The 14,664-nt window shown below is 43.4% G+C and overlaps 2 protein-coding genes and 1 pseudogene across 2 annotated transcripts; all 3 read right to left on the reverse strand.

Annotated features, from left to right (window-relative positions):
• On the reverse strand, positions 1–847 carry LOC136714992 (zinc finger protein 345-like; annotated as a pseudogene).
• LOC136714993 (uncharacterized) lies at positions 24–5,025 on the reverse strand. The gene is made up of 2 exons (XM_066692653.1): positions 4,773–5,025; positions 24–1,420 (listed from the first exon to the last, which is right to left on the reverse strand). Exons 1-2 carry the CDS (start codon positions 5,023–5,025, stop codon positions 894–896), a joined length of 780 nt encoding a protein of 259 aa, XP_066548750.1. The 3' UTR covers positions 24–893.
• A 5,202-nt stretch (positions 5,026–10,227) lies between these two features.
• LOC136714729 (uncharacterized) lies at positions 10,228–14,122 on the reverse strand. The gene is made up of 2 exons (XM_066692334.1): positions 13,770–14,122; positions 10,228–11,598 (listed from the first exon to the last, which is right to left on the reverse strand). The coding sequence occupies exons 1-2, from the start codon at positions 14,065–14,067 to the stop codon at positions 10,307–10,309; spliced, it is 1,590 nt and encodes a 529-aa protein (XP_066548431.1). The 5' UTR covers positions 14,068–14,122; the 3' UTR covers positions 10,228–10,306.
• Between the last annotated feature and the right edge of the window lie 542 nt (positions 14,123–14,664).

Genomic DNA, 14,664 nt, shown 5'->3' on the forward strand with positions numbered 1-14,664 from the left:
TTACGATCCTTCTCCTATGTGAATGCGCTGGAGTCTATTGAGAGTACCTGCATGAGAGAAGGTCTTCCCACACTGGGCACAGCACTACTGTTTCTCTCCTGTGTGAATGCTCTGGTGTCTGTTGAGGTGTGCTGCCTGGGAGAAACTCTTCCCACACCGGGCACAGCTGTACAGTCGCACTCCTGTGATTATAATAAATGTGAGTTGAGATCAGTTGAAGAAGAGAAACTCTTCCCACAATGGACACAGTGGAACGGTGCTGCCCAAAAGAAGCTCTTCCCACACTGGTCACACAGATATGGTTTCTCTCCTGTGAATGCGCTGGTGTGCGTTAAGATCACTTGGTGCGGAGAAACTCTTCCCACATAGGAGAGAGCCCGTTCACCTCTGTCCCATGTGAATGTGTTGGTGTGACTTGAGATTAGATGCATCAGAGAAGCACTTCCCATATTGTGCACAGCAGAACGGTCTTTGTCCTGTGTGAGTGCGGCGGTGTGCTGGGATTAGATGCCTGTGAGAAGTTCTTCCCACACTGGGCACAGCAGAATGGTTTCTATCCTGTATGAATGCGCTGGTGTGCATTAAGATAACATGCATGAGAGAAACTCTTCCCACACTGGGCACAGCGGAACGGTTTCTCTCCTGTGCCAATGTGGTGTTGCCTAATATGCTCTGATGCTCCTGTGAAGCTCTTCCTACACTTGGTCTGGGGATGGGGACGCTGTTTTGCATGGCGCAATGGTGAGGGGGAGCTGGAGGAGCTAGGAGATCTAGGGAGTCTGGGACATAGTTGTCTGCACTGTGACGATGGGCTCTCCCAACTCAATGCACTGTCACTAACCCCACACTAAGCCTCGTCCTCAAGGCAGCAGACTGTGGGTCACACTGTCCACCTACGGGGCCCTCAGGCCACAGGCACGGTCTTTAATATTTTCAGTTTTGATATTATCGAGTGAGTCTCTGAAGGGAGGCTGTGTTCTCGGCTCCACTGTGTAAACAGACTCCAGTGTATCGTTCTCTGTTTTGATATGATCAGACACCAGACTGGGTCCACACTGTGTTCTTGTAGAGCCCGGCTCAGCACCAGCTGCACTGGGTCCACACTCAGATACCAGAGACAGGATCCTGGAGAGATCCGCAGTGTGGGTGAAGTCCAGCTCAGGTTCACTCTTTATGAACTGTGACTCTGCTGTGTCAGAACCCAGTGCCCCGAATCCCTGTGTTGACCCCTCAGTGTGTGTCACTGCCATGTGGCCAGACTGTTGTCCCGTAAGTTCCTCCTGGCTCTGTCTGCTCCTGGGCTGCTCACTCAGCCCTTGGTTGCTTTCAGTAACTGTGGGCTCTGGGTCCTGCTTCAGATTGGAGCCCCACTCCTGCTCATAGTACCGCTGCTCAGCGGGAGCCCTGGTCTCTACAGTTCCTGGGGAAGAGATGATACACAGGAGAACAGCAGTGAGAACAGCAGCTCTGAAAACTCACAGTTAATGCAATTACTATACGAGTAATTATATTAGAACATTATTCCAAAGTCCCAACAAAGTGTCCAGTCAGCATATAAGGAGCATGTATGAACTCAGAAAATCAAGCACATTCTGGCCGTATATTGAAAGTCAAATGGATTCAAAGATATCTACAAATTAGGGGTGTTAGATTGTGTTTAACTTAGTAAACATTTAAACCTTTACAAAAATAACATTCATACATGATGGTATTAAATGCATTCAAGGGAAGAGCACCCCATCACTCATGAAGCGATGAAGCCACTCTTAAAGCATTGTCAGAAATACATACAGATACAGTTAGGTCCATAAATATTTGGACAGTGACACATCATTTTGTCATCATTTTGGCTCTGTATGCCACCACAATGGATTTGAAAGGAAAAAATCAAGACGTGTTTCAAGTGTAGACTTTCATCTTTAATTTGAGGGTAGGGTAGTTACATCCAAATTGGGTGAACGGTGTAGGAATTACACCCATTTTCATATGTTCTTCCCCCTCAAAAGTATTTGGACAAACTAACATAATCATGAATTAAATTGTGAGTTTCAATACATGGTTGCAAATCCTTTGCAGTCAATGACTGCCTGAAGTCTGGAACCCATAGACATCACCAGATGTTGGGTTTCTTCGCTGGTGATGCTCTGCTAGGTCTGTACTAAAACTGTCTTTAGTTCCTGTTTGGTCTTGGGGTGTTTTGCCTTCAGCAGGTGAAATGCATGCTCAGTTGGATTCAGGTCAGGTGATTGACTTGGACCATTGACCATTGCAGAACATTCCACTTCTTCTCCTTAAAAAAAGTCTTGGGTGTTCTTGATCTGGCCAACTGTTGTAAAGGGGTTTTTCTTCACCAGGGAAATAATTATTCTGTCATCCACCACAGTTGTTTTCTATGGTATTCTGGGCCTTTTGGTGTTCCTGAGCTCACCAGTGCATTCTTTCTTTTTAAGAATGTACCAAATAGTTGATTTGGCCACACCTAATGTTTTTGCTACCTCTCTGATTGGTTTGTTTTGATTTCTAAGGCAAAACTGAAGTCAAAATGCCCCAAGAACAAGCCGGAACTAAAGACAGGTGCAGTACAGGCCTGGCAGAGCATCACCAGGGAAGAAACCCAGCATCTGGTGATGTCTATGGGTTCCAGACTTCAGGCAGTCATTGACTGCAAAGGATTTGCAACCAAGTATTGAAACTCACAATTTAATGATTATGCTAGTTTGTCCAAATACTTTTGAGCTCCTAAAATTTGAGGGACCCCATATTTAAAAATACGTGTAATTCCTACACCGTTCACCCAGTTTGGGTGTACAGACCCTCAAATTAAAGATGAAAGTCTACACTTAAAAAAGCACATCTTGATTGTTTCCTTTCAAATCCATTGTGGTGGCGTACAGAGCCAAAATGATGACAATTGTGTCACTGTCCACATATTTATGGACCTAACGGTATATAAATAATTTTAATGGGTGTATTGGTTGGGAGTGCACACAGTGTACTTGGTGGGACCTGGGACAACCAATCATGATATTGGTGTAACGTGAGACAGAGAAATGGACTGGAGATGTGCTTGCTTGATCAACCAGTTTCTCAGGCAGACATCCATTCCTACCATAGCAGGAGGTCGAATACCTTTTGTTTCAGGGTTCCTTTGTTATACATGCAGGCAGGCAAACAACAGTTATACCCAACTCCTGAGTGTCTGCAAGCTTGACTGGCAAAACCTGTACACAGCTATTGTCTTTATGCAAAGCTTGACCTAAGCCCATCTGCAAGTGAGGGTCATGTTTAACGCAGAGTCCAGTTTGATATTAGGAAAGTTCATTCTTCCCTCTTCAGTAATAAACATGGGATCATCTCCAGTACGCTGCTTTCAGTTCTATGCAATTTACCCATTAAGCCTAATAAATAATGAATAAACTTAGGTTGGTTAAATGATCCCTGTAAATGCTTGTTCCTCCGTTACATCTTGACAGCACTTAGCTTTTACCGTCCAGGATGTAGGACCTCACTTACTGAACTTGACTGTGTAAATTGTAAATTGGAATTTGTAAAATGTTTTATATTTTGAATTGCTATGTTTTAGTTAGATTGAACTTGTAATGATTGATGCCTTTACTGAACTGTATTTTTGTTCTTTGTTTTGTTGTAAGTCGCCCTGGATAAGGGTGTCTGCCAAGAAATAATAATAAAAAAAATATATATATATATATATATACCAATTTTCAGTTGCAAATTTACATTAAGCTTTTGGGGGGTCTTCTGTGCATTTAGCAAGAAAATCCAAACAGCAGATGTTTGTTGAAAAATTTGTTTTGTTTTACATTTCCATTATATTGCACTCGGCAATGTAACCTTCTGCAATGGTAACACACTACCATACTAATACACAACAGACAACTCCTTTCCAGACTAAAATCAAAGTTTTCATCAGATAAACAATTAATTTATCATTTAATATTTTATATTTGAACCTTTATTTTAAGCATTTTCACAAAGAAATGATAATTACAACAAAAATGAAAGCAACTCTTTGAGGATAATGCTGGATCATCTGACGTAAACATTATGAGGATAGTCAGCCCTTGACTGCAGCTGTAAAATGTGTATCTTATGCAAATCAGAAATTTGAAGTAGATATGGCCTTTTCAATTGACATGCTGCAGCCTGCATTACTCCCACATTCATTGCATGTTTGTTCGGGAAATGACAAAATGGGATATTTTTTTCCACTGGGGAATATAAGCACAAACAAATGCCTCTTTCTCAGTCTTTCATTTACCATTTAATTCTGGTAATAAATGCCAGTCTATTGGCGACTTTCTAGTATAGTCTAGATACATTACAAGTTGTGCAAAATCATACCCAGTGGTGTACAGAATACCAGATGAATATGGGTGCGTGTTGGCTGAATAAAATGCTTTTCAATTGTGATGTTCTTGACTGCATGTTTTGGTCTCAGGACCTTCTTAAGGGCATCAACTTATAACCACATACACTTATCGTAATTAGATTTAATTTATCCAATTAGTCAAAGCGCGTGTTCTTGATTTATTATGAACTGAGGAGGCAACAGGGACAGCATCGCAGTTCAAATTATAATTGAAAAACAAGTTGTCCATAACGCTGGGCACTACTCAATGTGATGAGTATTCATCTGAGTATCTCAGGAACTCAGGTCTCCGAGTTGTTGCCCGTGTTGTTTTCATTGTAAAGTGCTCTCTCTATGTTGTACAGAAGTAAACACATGAATACATAAAGAAACGAGAAGTTACCAGCGACAGCTCCGCGGGGCTCTCCCTCTCTCTGGCCGCAGCTCCACTCTGCTCCTCGGCTCTTCACAGGCGGCCCGTCCGCTCCGGAGCTCCAGCCACACACAGCCGCCTCCCCCGCCGACAGGAGCTCCTGCAGCCTCCGTCTCAGCGCCTCGTTTTCCGCGTCCCTGCGGGTTATCTCCGCTCGGTGCTCCGACACCGTCTCTGCCACCGCCTCCCCGATCTCCCACAGGGCGGCTCTCCAGACGGGCATTCAGACCCTGAGAGACGGATGGTGGACAAACTTAACAGACCTAGTGCCAAAAAGTACCAATGAGTTCTGCAAAACGCCAAGAGTGTATGTGTATATATATTATATATATAATATTATATCATACAATTTTAATGATGTGTATTTGAAAATATTATAACTTGAATGGCTATTAGTATTGTTTATTTAGCAAACAAGCACAATAGGTATACACTAGCTCTGTCGTAAAAAGATAAAGTTTAACAGAGCGCTGAATCATACAATTTTATTCAAAAGTCATGGCTAAGTGGGACTAAACTAAACTGCGGTCCTTGCATTTCTGGAGCTCTGACACCACTCTGCTGATTCAATGGCGTTGTTCAAGTCAGAGACTCTGTTTTCGACTGTGGCGTGAGAGCTGAAGATCATCGTCTCTGGAGACACAATGGAAATAACGTTTTGAAACAAAGTCTCTCCCTCCCTCTCAGAGACAGCGCGTACCTTGAATTCACTAGGGCTGCCCGTCTATCATTTTTGCCCTCAACTCCACTCTGAGGGTCGCCCTAGCATTGTACAGCATAGCATTATTTTAATATTTGTAGAACTTTATTGGTAAATGCTACTGCCACAACTGTACAGCAACTTCTGGAAGGGCCCAGCCCTGGCTGGAAGAGCACCACTATCTTGAATAATAACAGTAATCACGCATATACTCAAATGTTTACAAGGAAGATTTTGACCGGTTTGAACTTTGAATGGTTCCGACTTTTTATTTTTATTTTTTTAATTTTTACCCGGAGTCCTCAAAACTTGACAGGCATGTCTATTCTCTTGCATTACCCTATATTTTATTCTTAAAACAAACGTTCTTTATGTAGCCTACACATCGCTGGAAATGAACTTTGGGAACATTATAAAGCAGGGAATTAATTGATAAGCTAGTCTTTTCTCTGGGAATTTCCATTTCCAGTACAGAGTTGATGTGGGTTAAATACATAGGCCTACCTTTGTCAAGCACATGTGTGTGTATGTATATACACCGATCAGCCATAACATTATGACCACTGACGGGTGAAGTGAATAACACTGATAATCTCATTATCATGGCACCTGTCAGTGGGTGGGATATATTAGGCAGCAAGTGAAAAAAAATTCCTCAAAGTTGATGTGTTAGAAGCAGGAAAAATGGGCAAGCGTAAGGATCTGAGCGACTTTGACAAGGGCCAAATTGTGATGGCTAGACGACTGGGTCAGAGCATCTCCAAAACTGCAGCTTTTGTGGGGTGTTCACGGTCTGCAGTGGTCAGTACCTATCAAAAGTGGTCCAAGGAAAGAAAAGCGTTGAACCGGCGACACGGTCATAGGCGGCCAAAGCTCACTGATGCACGTGGGGAGCGAAGGCTGGCCCGTGTGGTTGGTTCCAACAGACGAGCTACTGTAGCTCTAATTGCTGAAAAAGTTCATGCTGGTTCTGATAGAAAGGTGTCAGAACACACAATGCATCGCAGTTTGTTGTGTATGGGGCTGTGTAGACGCAGACCAGTCAGGGTGCCCATGCTGACCCCTGTCCACTGCCGAAAGCGCCTACAATGGGCACATGAGCATCAGAACTGGACCATGGAGCAATGGAAGAAGGTGGCCTGGTCTGATGAATCACGAGTTCTAGGTGTTGACTTGGCCTCCAAATTCCCCAGATCTCAATACAATCGAGCATCTGTGGGATGTGCTGGACAAACAAGTCCGATCCATGGAGGCCCCACCTCGGAACTTACAGGACTTAAAGGATCTGCTGCTAACGTTTTGATGCCAGATACCACAGCACACCTTCAGAGGTCTAGTGGACTCAGGGCTGTTTTGGCAGCAAAAGGAGGACCTACACAATATTAGGCAAGTGGTCATAATGTTATGGCTGGTCGGTGTATATATACATACACACACACACACACACACACATTTACACTATGACACACATTATAATAACAAAATAATTTAACAAGCTATGGGGCTTGTCTATATTTAATAGTTTTCCTGTAATTTAAAGACTGATGTTATATAACATTCAGCTGAATGGTGAAAAGGGATAATGTTACAGTCACTTGGAATTTCAAGATGTTAGCAAACTTGTCAAATTTGCAGATGATACTAAAATAGGTGGCTCAGCAGATACAATCTCTGCAGCTCAGGTTATTCAAAGGGACTTGGATAATATTCAGTTGTGGGCTGACTCCTGGCAGTTGAAATTCAATGTGGACAAGTGCAAGGTATTACATGCAGGTAATAAAAATGTCCACTATAATTACACTATGGGTGGAATAGAACTGGAAGAAGTAACATGTATGAGAAAGACCTAGAAGTTTATGTGGACTCCTCACTTTCCCCATCCAAACAATGTGAGGAAGCAATACAAATGGCAAACAAAATGCTAGGGTATATTGTATAATGTACAGAATTTAAAACAAGGGAAGTAATGTTAAGACTGTACAATGCACTAGTTAGAGCTCATCTGGAATACTATGTACAGTTCTGGGCTCCACAATTCAAGAAAGATATCTCTGCTCTAGAGGTAGTTCAGAGGAGAGCAACCAGACTTATTCCAGGTTTAAAGGGAATGTCCTACTGAGAGACTGAGGAGCTGAACCTTTTCACCCTGGAACAGAGGAGACTACGTGGGGACTTGATTCAAATCTTCAAAATCATGAAGGGCATTGACCACATCAACCAGAGGGGCTTTTCCAGATCAGCAAGGACACACAGACCTGGGGACACAAATGGAAATTGGGCTTCAAGGCATTCAATACAGAAAACAGGAGACACTTCTTCACACAGAGAGTTATTACAATCTGGAACAAACTCCCCAGTGATGTGGTTGAAGCTGAACACTTGGGAACTAGATAGGATCCTTGGATCACTTAGTTATTAAATGGACACCAAACGAGCATGATGGGTTGAATGGCCTCCTTAGTTCTTATGTTCTGATATAGCACACAGAGCAGGATTCCTAGATATACTATTCATTTAGTCCCTGCTTGAAATGTTGTAGAGACAAGGACGAAGTTACAATTGTTGTGGCGTCTTCTTTTTCACTGGTCCATATACTCCCTTCTGCCATATTGATGTGTTTGTATTCTGTCATATAATTTCCTTGACCAACCTCACTATTCGGTGGTATACGTCAGGTGACCCATTGCATCTTTAACCTCTCACCAACCCACACACACTACAGGATGAGATAGGACACCGACACAACATATTGATTACATTTTCAAACATGTTTGAAAACCCACCGACAAGCAAAATCTGTCGTTGTCCTGTTGCACCAGTCTGGTGTGTGGCAGCCTTACATCAGTCCAGGAGGCATGGAGTGAATCATTCCAGTATTGGGCAAATCCCCAGCAGTCCATAAACAAAAGGATTCCCCAGCACTACACCCTCCAGATCAGCACCGCACACAACAGGCACTCTGTCATTTAGCAACCAACGTCCTGCACTGAAACAGACTACCAAATCAAATGCCCTAGAAGTCACAATGGGGTTTACCAAGAAAAGCAGATTAAAAATGAGCGCTGTAGCAACTATAGTCTGTACAGAATTAACAGAAAAATGGAACCTGGAGAAGGACAGACAGACTCTTTGGATTTGCGACACTGTGCTTGTTGCCTTCGTTTTTTTGTTTATGAGTTTGTATTTATAACTGTAAATTTAATTTAATTCTGTACATCACCTTGGATAAATTGTAATATAAATAATACAAACCAATAGTTTTAAATCTCAAATGTTCAAGTTATAGTTTTAGCTGAACTACAAGAACACCACAACAGTGCATAGGCTTGACAAACTTGGCAAAGTTGTGACTCCATTCTTCTACCCCACTTCCCAGTCCTATTCTAACTCAAAAAAAGACAATTGTCATTGGATTAGGACTATGTTCCATCACAGCCATCTCTTTCAAGAGACTGTTATGACAGCAAATTAAACTTGTGAGTGTCGTGTTTGTTTTTTGTTTTGAAACAAATATACTCAGCAAAAAAATAACCACTCTCTCTCTGCCAACTGCTTTTATTTTGCAATTTTGCAAACTTAACGTGTAAATATTTGTATGAACATAAAAAGATTCAACAACTAAGACATAAACTGAACAAGTTTCACAGACATGTGACTAACAGAAATTGAATAATGTGTCCCTGAACAAAGGTAAAATCAAAAGTAACAGTCAGTATCTGGAGTGGCCACCAGCTGCATTAAGTACTGCAGTGCATCTCCTCCTCATGGACTGCACCAGATTTGCCACTTCTTGCTGTGAGATGTTACTCTTTCACCAAGGCACTTGCAAGTTCCTGGACATTTCTGGGGGGGATAGCCCTAGCTCTCACCCTCCGATCCAACAGGTCCCAGACGTGCTCAATGGGATTGAGATCCGGGCTCTTCACTGGCCATGGCAGAACACTGACATTCCTGTCTTGCAGGAAATCACGTCCAGCGAAGGTGGGTTTGTGCCCATACGTGACTTTGTTGCCGGTGATATCTGGTAAGGACCTGCCTTACAACAGGCCTACAAGCCCTCAGTCCAGCCTCTCTCAGCCTATTGCGGACAGTCTGAGCACTGATGGAGGGATTGTTCATTCCTGGTGTAACTTGGGCAGTTGTTGTTGCCATCCTGTACCTGTCCCACAGGTGTGATATTTGGATGTACCGATCCTGTGCAAGTGTTGTTACATGTGGTCTACCACTGCGTGGTCTACCACTGTCTTGGGCGTCTCACAGTACAGACATTGCAATTTATTGCTCTGGCCACATCCGCAGTCCTCATGCCTCCTTGCAGCATGCCTAAGGCACATTCATGCAGATGAGCAGGGACCCGGTGTTTTTCAGAGTCAGTAGAAAGGTCTCTTTAGTGTCCTAAGTTTTTATAACTGTGACCTTAATTGCCTAATGTCTGTAAGCTGTCTTAGTGACCGTTCCACAGGTGTATGTTCATTAATTGTTTATGGTTTATCGAACAAGCATGGAAAACATTGTTTAAATCCTTTACGATATAGATCTGTAAAGTTATTTGGATCTTTACAAAATTCTTACAGTGTCCTGAAAAAGGGACGTTTCATTTTTCAAAAACAACCAAATTGTCACTTTCGCTGGTAGAAGCCATTGTGATGATATCATGCCTGTTATATAGCATCTCTAGAAGACAATGCATGTTAGTGATTGACAAACAATAAAACAAACATTGGATGATGGTTAAAACTTTAATAATAAGAACAATAATAATAATGCCCACCCAAGACTGTGAGACTCATGTTTCGGTGTAGCTCTACAGTCTATCGCCTGTGTGAATACGTTGGTGTCTGTTGAGATTAGATGTATTAGAGAAGCTCTTCCCACACTGGGTACAGCAGTACGGTCGCTCTCCTGTGTGAGTGCGCCGGTGTATCTTGAGGTATGTTGCCCGAGTAAAACTCTTCCCACACCGGGTACAGCAGAACGGTCTCTCTCCTGTGTGAATACGCAGGTGGGAGTTGAGGTTAGCGGACTGAGAGAAGCTCTTCCCACACTGGGTACAGCAGTATGGTCTCTCTCCTGTGTGAATGCGCTGATGTGCATCGAGGTGTGTTACTCGAGAGAAACTCTTCCCACACTGCACACAGCGGAACGGTCTCTCTGCTGTATGAATACGCTGGTGTCTGCTGAGACTAGATGTATCAGAGAAACTCTTCCCACACCGAGCACAGCAGAACGGTCTGTCTCCTGTGTGAATGCGCTGGTGTGCATTGAGGTCTGTAACCCGAGAGAAGCTTTTCCCACACTGAGCACAGCAGAACGGTTTCTCTCCTGTGAGAGTGCGGTGCTGCTCATTAACCTCTGATGCCCCTTTGAAACTCTTCCTACGCCGCAGTGGTGAGGAGTGGGAGCTGGAGGAGCTAAGTGGTCTAGGGAGTGGTCTGGGACGCAATTGTCTGCACTGAGACGATGGGCTCTCCCAACTCACTGCACTGTCACTCCCCCCACTGAGCCCTGCCCTCAAGGCAGAAGACTGTGGGTCACACTGTCCAGCTACTGGGAGCTCAGGCCCTGGGTCACACTGTCCAGCTACAGGGACCTCAGCCGCCAGGCCACAGGCACTGTCTGTAATATTGTCTCTTTTGAGATCGAGTGCGTCTCTGAAGGGAGTCTGTGTTCTCGGCTCCACCGTGTAAACAGACTCCAGTGTATTGTTCTCTCTTTTGATGTGATCAGACACCAGACTGGGTCCACACTGTGTTCTGGTAGAGTCACACTCAGATACCAGAGACTGGATCCTGGAGAGATCCACAGGGTGGGTGAAGTCCAGCTCAGGTTCACTCTTTGAGAACTTTGACTCTGCTGTGTCAGAACCCAGTTCCCCAAGTCCCTGTGTTGACCCCTCAGTGTATGGCTCTGCCGTGTGGCCAGACTCTTGTCCCGCGAGTTCCTCTTGGCTCTGTCTGCTCTTGGGCTGCTCAGTCAGCCCTTGGTTGCCTTCAGTAACTATGGGCTCCGGGTCCTGCTTCAGACTGAAGTCCCACTCCTGCTGCTCAATGGGAGCCCTTTCCCCAGAGTCAGGAAGAGCTCTGGCTTCTACGGCTCCTGGGGGAGAGACGATACACAGGAGATCAACAGTGAGAACAGCAGCTCTGAAAACTGACACATTTAATGCAATTACTACAAGAGTAATTATATCAGAACATTATTCCAAAGTCCTAACAAAGTGTCCAGTCAACATATAAACTGGGAGCATACAATACCGGCAAAAAGTTTTAGAACACCCCCAATTTTCAAGTTTTTATTGAAATTCAAGTAGTGCAAGTCCAGAGAATAACCTGAAATCATAAAAAGGTAAGCAGTAAACTGCCAGAGGTTAAAAAAAAAGTTTAGCTTACCACAAACTGAAAAATAATGTACATTTCAGAGTTATATACTGTGTTACGACACCCTCTTAAGCATTATTTGGCAGTGTTACAAGCAGCTCTTGTGCATAGAAGTTACACTTTATTCCTACAATGTGCACATTGTTTGAAAGCTTATTCTCTTGGCTACTAGCGCATTTAATTCTCAAACACATCCAATTTACAGTTTCCGTGTCGCCTGCCATCATTCAGAGCCTGGGGAGGAAATGCGCATTCTGCTCAGGGGGGGGTCTCACTCAGACGGTCACAGATCACTCAGTTTCAATCGGATTTCTTTGCAAATAGGCTTGTTTCGTTCAGAACAATTAATCATTAATTTGATGTTCTATCAAACACAGAGAAGTTCAGATCCAATTATGTAAAATTGTTGTGTATTAGCGCACTGTAAACAGAGTTTTCCATCTTGACATTTTGAGCTCTCTATGAGTGTGTGTTGCTTCTACCAAAACGTGGATGGTCATGTTTTGATCAGTAGACTGTCTGGTTCCAGAATATGGCATAATTGTCAATATGTTCTGAGATTTTGTATTCCTGGTCAGACCAAGTATTACCCCACCCCCCCATTTCAGTATGAGGAGTTGAGGGCGGGGGCAGGCGTAAATTCCGGGGCAGAATAAAAACCAAACCAAAGTCTCAGCTTTCATGAGATACCAAACACTTGTCAAATAACAACAGTAAAGAGTACACATGGGATTAAAGAGAAGCACATGGATTTGGTGCCCTTTTAAGGCTACCAGAGGGGTTTGTCAGTTTAAGGGGTTACATTTTGTTAAATAAAACGATTCCATGATATATTTTTTATCTCCAAATATCTCTGTTTATTTGTTCTATGCATTAATTTCAAAGTACGTAGTTTAATGTCTCAATGTACATTTCAATAAAAACTGGAAAAATTGAGGTGTTCTAAAACTTTTGACCAGTAGTGTACATGAACTCAGAAGATCACACTCTGGCTGCTCATAAATGGAAAGTCAAATGGATTTCAAGATACCTTGAAATATTTAATCTCTAAATACTATAGACCTCTAAATAAACAGAGCATGTAGGAACATGGTGTCAGAGAGCAGTCTGCCCACTAGTATAGCTGTTGTAATGATCGTATAATCGCAATTATAGGACCAGACCGCGATCAATTCATATAATCGATTGATTCCAGTATCATGCATTTTCACATGTTTAACTTTTTCATAGTAGCTTTTGAACAAAAGCAAGCATGTTTGTACATTGATTGTCTTCTCCAATGTTTTGCTACTGTAGGTCCACAACAGTTTTAGACAAAGCTGCAATTCACTCTTTCCATGTTTCTGGGTTCATGAAACCAGAAGTTCGAGAAACAGAGTATCATTACTTCTGCCATCTGTGTTTACCAGGATCCATCATGGCAGAGACAAAAAACATTGTTTCTTCTGAATAGCACTAACTCCCACCTACCAGCACCTACCTGTGGACCACTCCATGTTATTCTGCATGTTATTTCTTTATTTATCCACCATCTTAACAGCAAAGTGTTGTGCTATATACCTGCAGTCTATAAGTATTTGGACACTTACACAATTTGTGTAGTTTTGGCTCTGTACTCCAGCACATTGCATTTGAAATAAAACTATGACTATGAGGTTAAAGTGCAGCCTATCAGGGTATTTACATCCATAAACCATGAACCATGTAGGAATAAAAGGAAAAAAATATAGCCTAGCGCCAGTCAAATATCAGTAGTACCCAGCGTCAAACTTCACCGCAGGAGTGGAACTCAGGTCTCCGAGTTGTTGCCCGTGTTGTTTTCATTGTAAAGTGCTCTCTCTATGTTGTACAGAAGTAAACACATGAATACATAAAGAAACGAGAAGTTACCAGCGACAGCTCCGCGGGGCTCTCCCTCTCTCTGGCCGCAGCTCCACTCTGCTCCTCGGCTCTTCACAGGCGGCCCGTCCGCTCCGGAGCTCCAGCCACACACAGCCGCCTCCCCCGCCGCCAGGAGCTCCTGCAGCCTCCGTCTCAGCGCCTCGTTTTCCGCGTCCCTGCGGGTTATCTCCGCTCGGTGCTCCGACACCGTCTCTGCCACCGCCTCCCCGATCTCCCACAGGGCGGCTCTCAGCAGCCCGGTCAGCGCCGAGGCCAGGCGGGCGTCCAGACACGGAGACGCCGACATGTTTGTTCAATTGGACAGAATCTACAGCTGATGCTCCCATCCGCTCGTATGTCCGGGTACTGCGCCTCACAGCAGTAGACGGGGGCATTTCTACAAGCTAGCGTCACATTAGCGCGCAAGTGAAGCACCATCTTGGGGTCACTTAGTGTGATCTAGTGATAAGGAGACACGCATGGTTTGTAAATAGTTTAATGAGTGAAATGATCTGTTAAGATACTATGACATGCATTTGCAAAGAGGGGTGCTGTTTCTGTTATTTCACAATTGAATTATCAATTGAATCTCGAAGCGGTGTTGATCATGCATTTGTAATAGCAGTCTCTGACCATGCATTTACAATAGCGTTTGACATGCATCTTCATTTTGTCCAGAAAACGGCATAAGAGCTAGGACATGTATTTGTAAAGAGGGGTGCTGTTTTTCTATTTTTACAAATACATAATAATTTGAATAAAGTCCACCATAAAGTGGGGAAGATTTTTAAATTACAATTGCAATTGGCTTTTGCATTTACATTTGTAATATTGTCTGCAAATGGGAGAACAGCAGGATGGACCAGATTTGTGCTCTCCTTGTCTGCACAGGCAGCCCAGGCAG

Source organism: Amia ocellicauda, chromosome 19 (assembly GCF_036373705.1).
Source record: "Amia ocellicauda isolate fAmiCal2 chromosome 19, fAmiCal2.hap1, whole genome shotgun sequence".
NCBI classification, from domain to species: Eukaryota; Metazoa; Chordata; class Actinopteri; order Amiiformes; family Amiidae; genus Amia; species Amia ocellicauda.

Excerpts from the sequence above, each read along its gene's own strand:
- LOC136714729 (XM_066692334.1), bottom strand. The coding sequence starts at position 14,067 with ATGTCGGCGTCTCCGTGTCTGGACGCCCGCCTGGCCTCGGCGCTGACC. Across the intron at positions 11,599-13,769 it reads GCCCCGCGGAGCTGTCGCTG|GAGCCGTAGAAGCCAGAGCT; the intron begins GTAACTTCTCGT and ends TCTCTCCCCCAG.
- LOC136714993 (XM_066692653.1), bottom strand. The coding sequence starts at position 5,025 with ATGCCCGTCTGGAGAGCCGCCCTGTGGGAGATCGGGGAGGCGGTGGCA. Across the intron at positions 1,421-4,772 it reads GCCCCGCGGAGCTGTCGCTG|GAACTGTAGAGACCAGGGCT; the intron begins GTAACTTCTCGT and ends TCTCTTCCCCAG.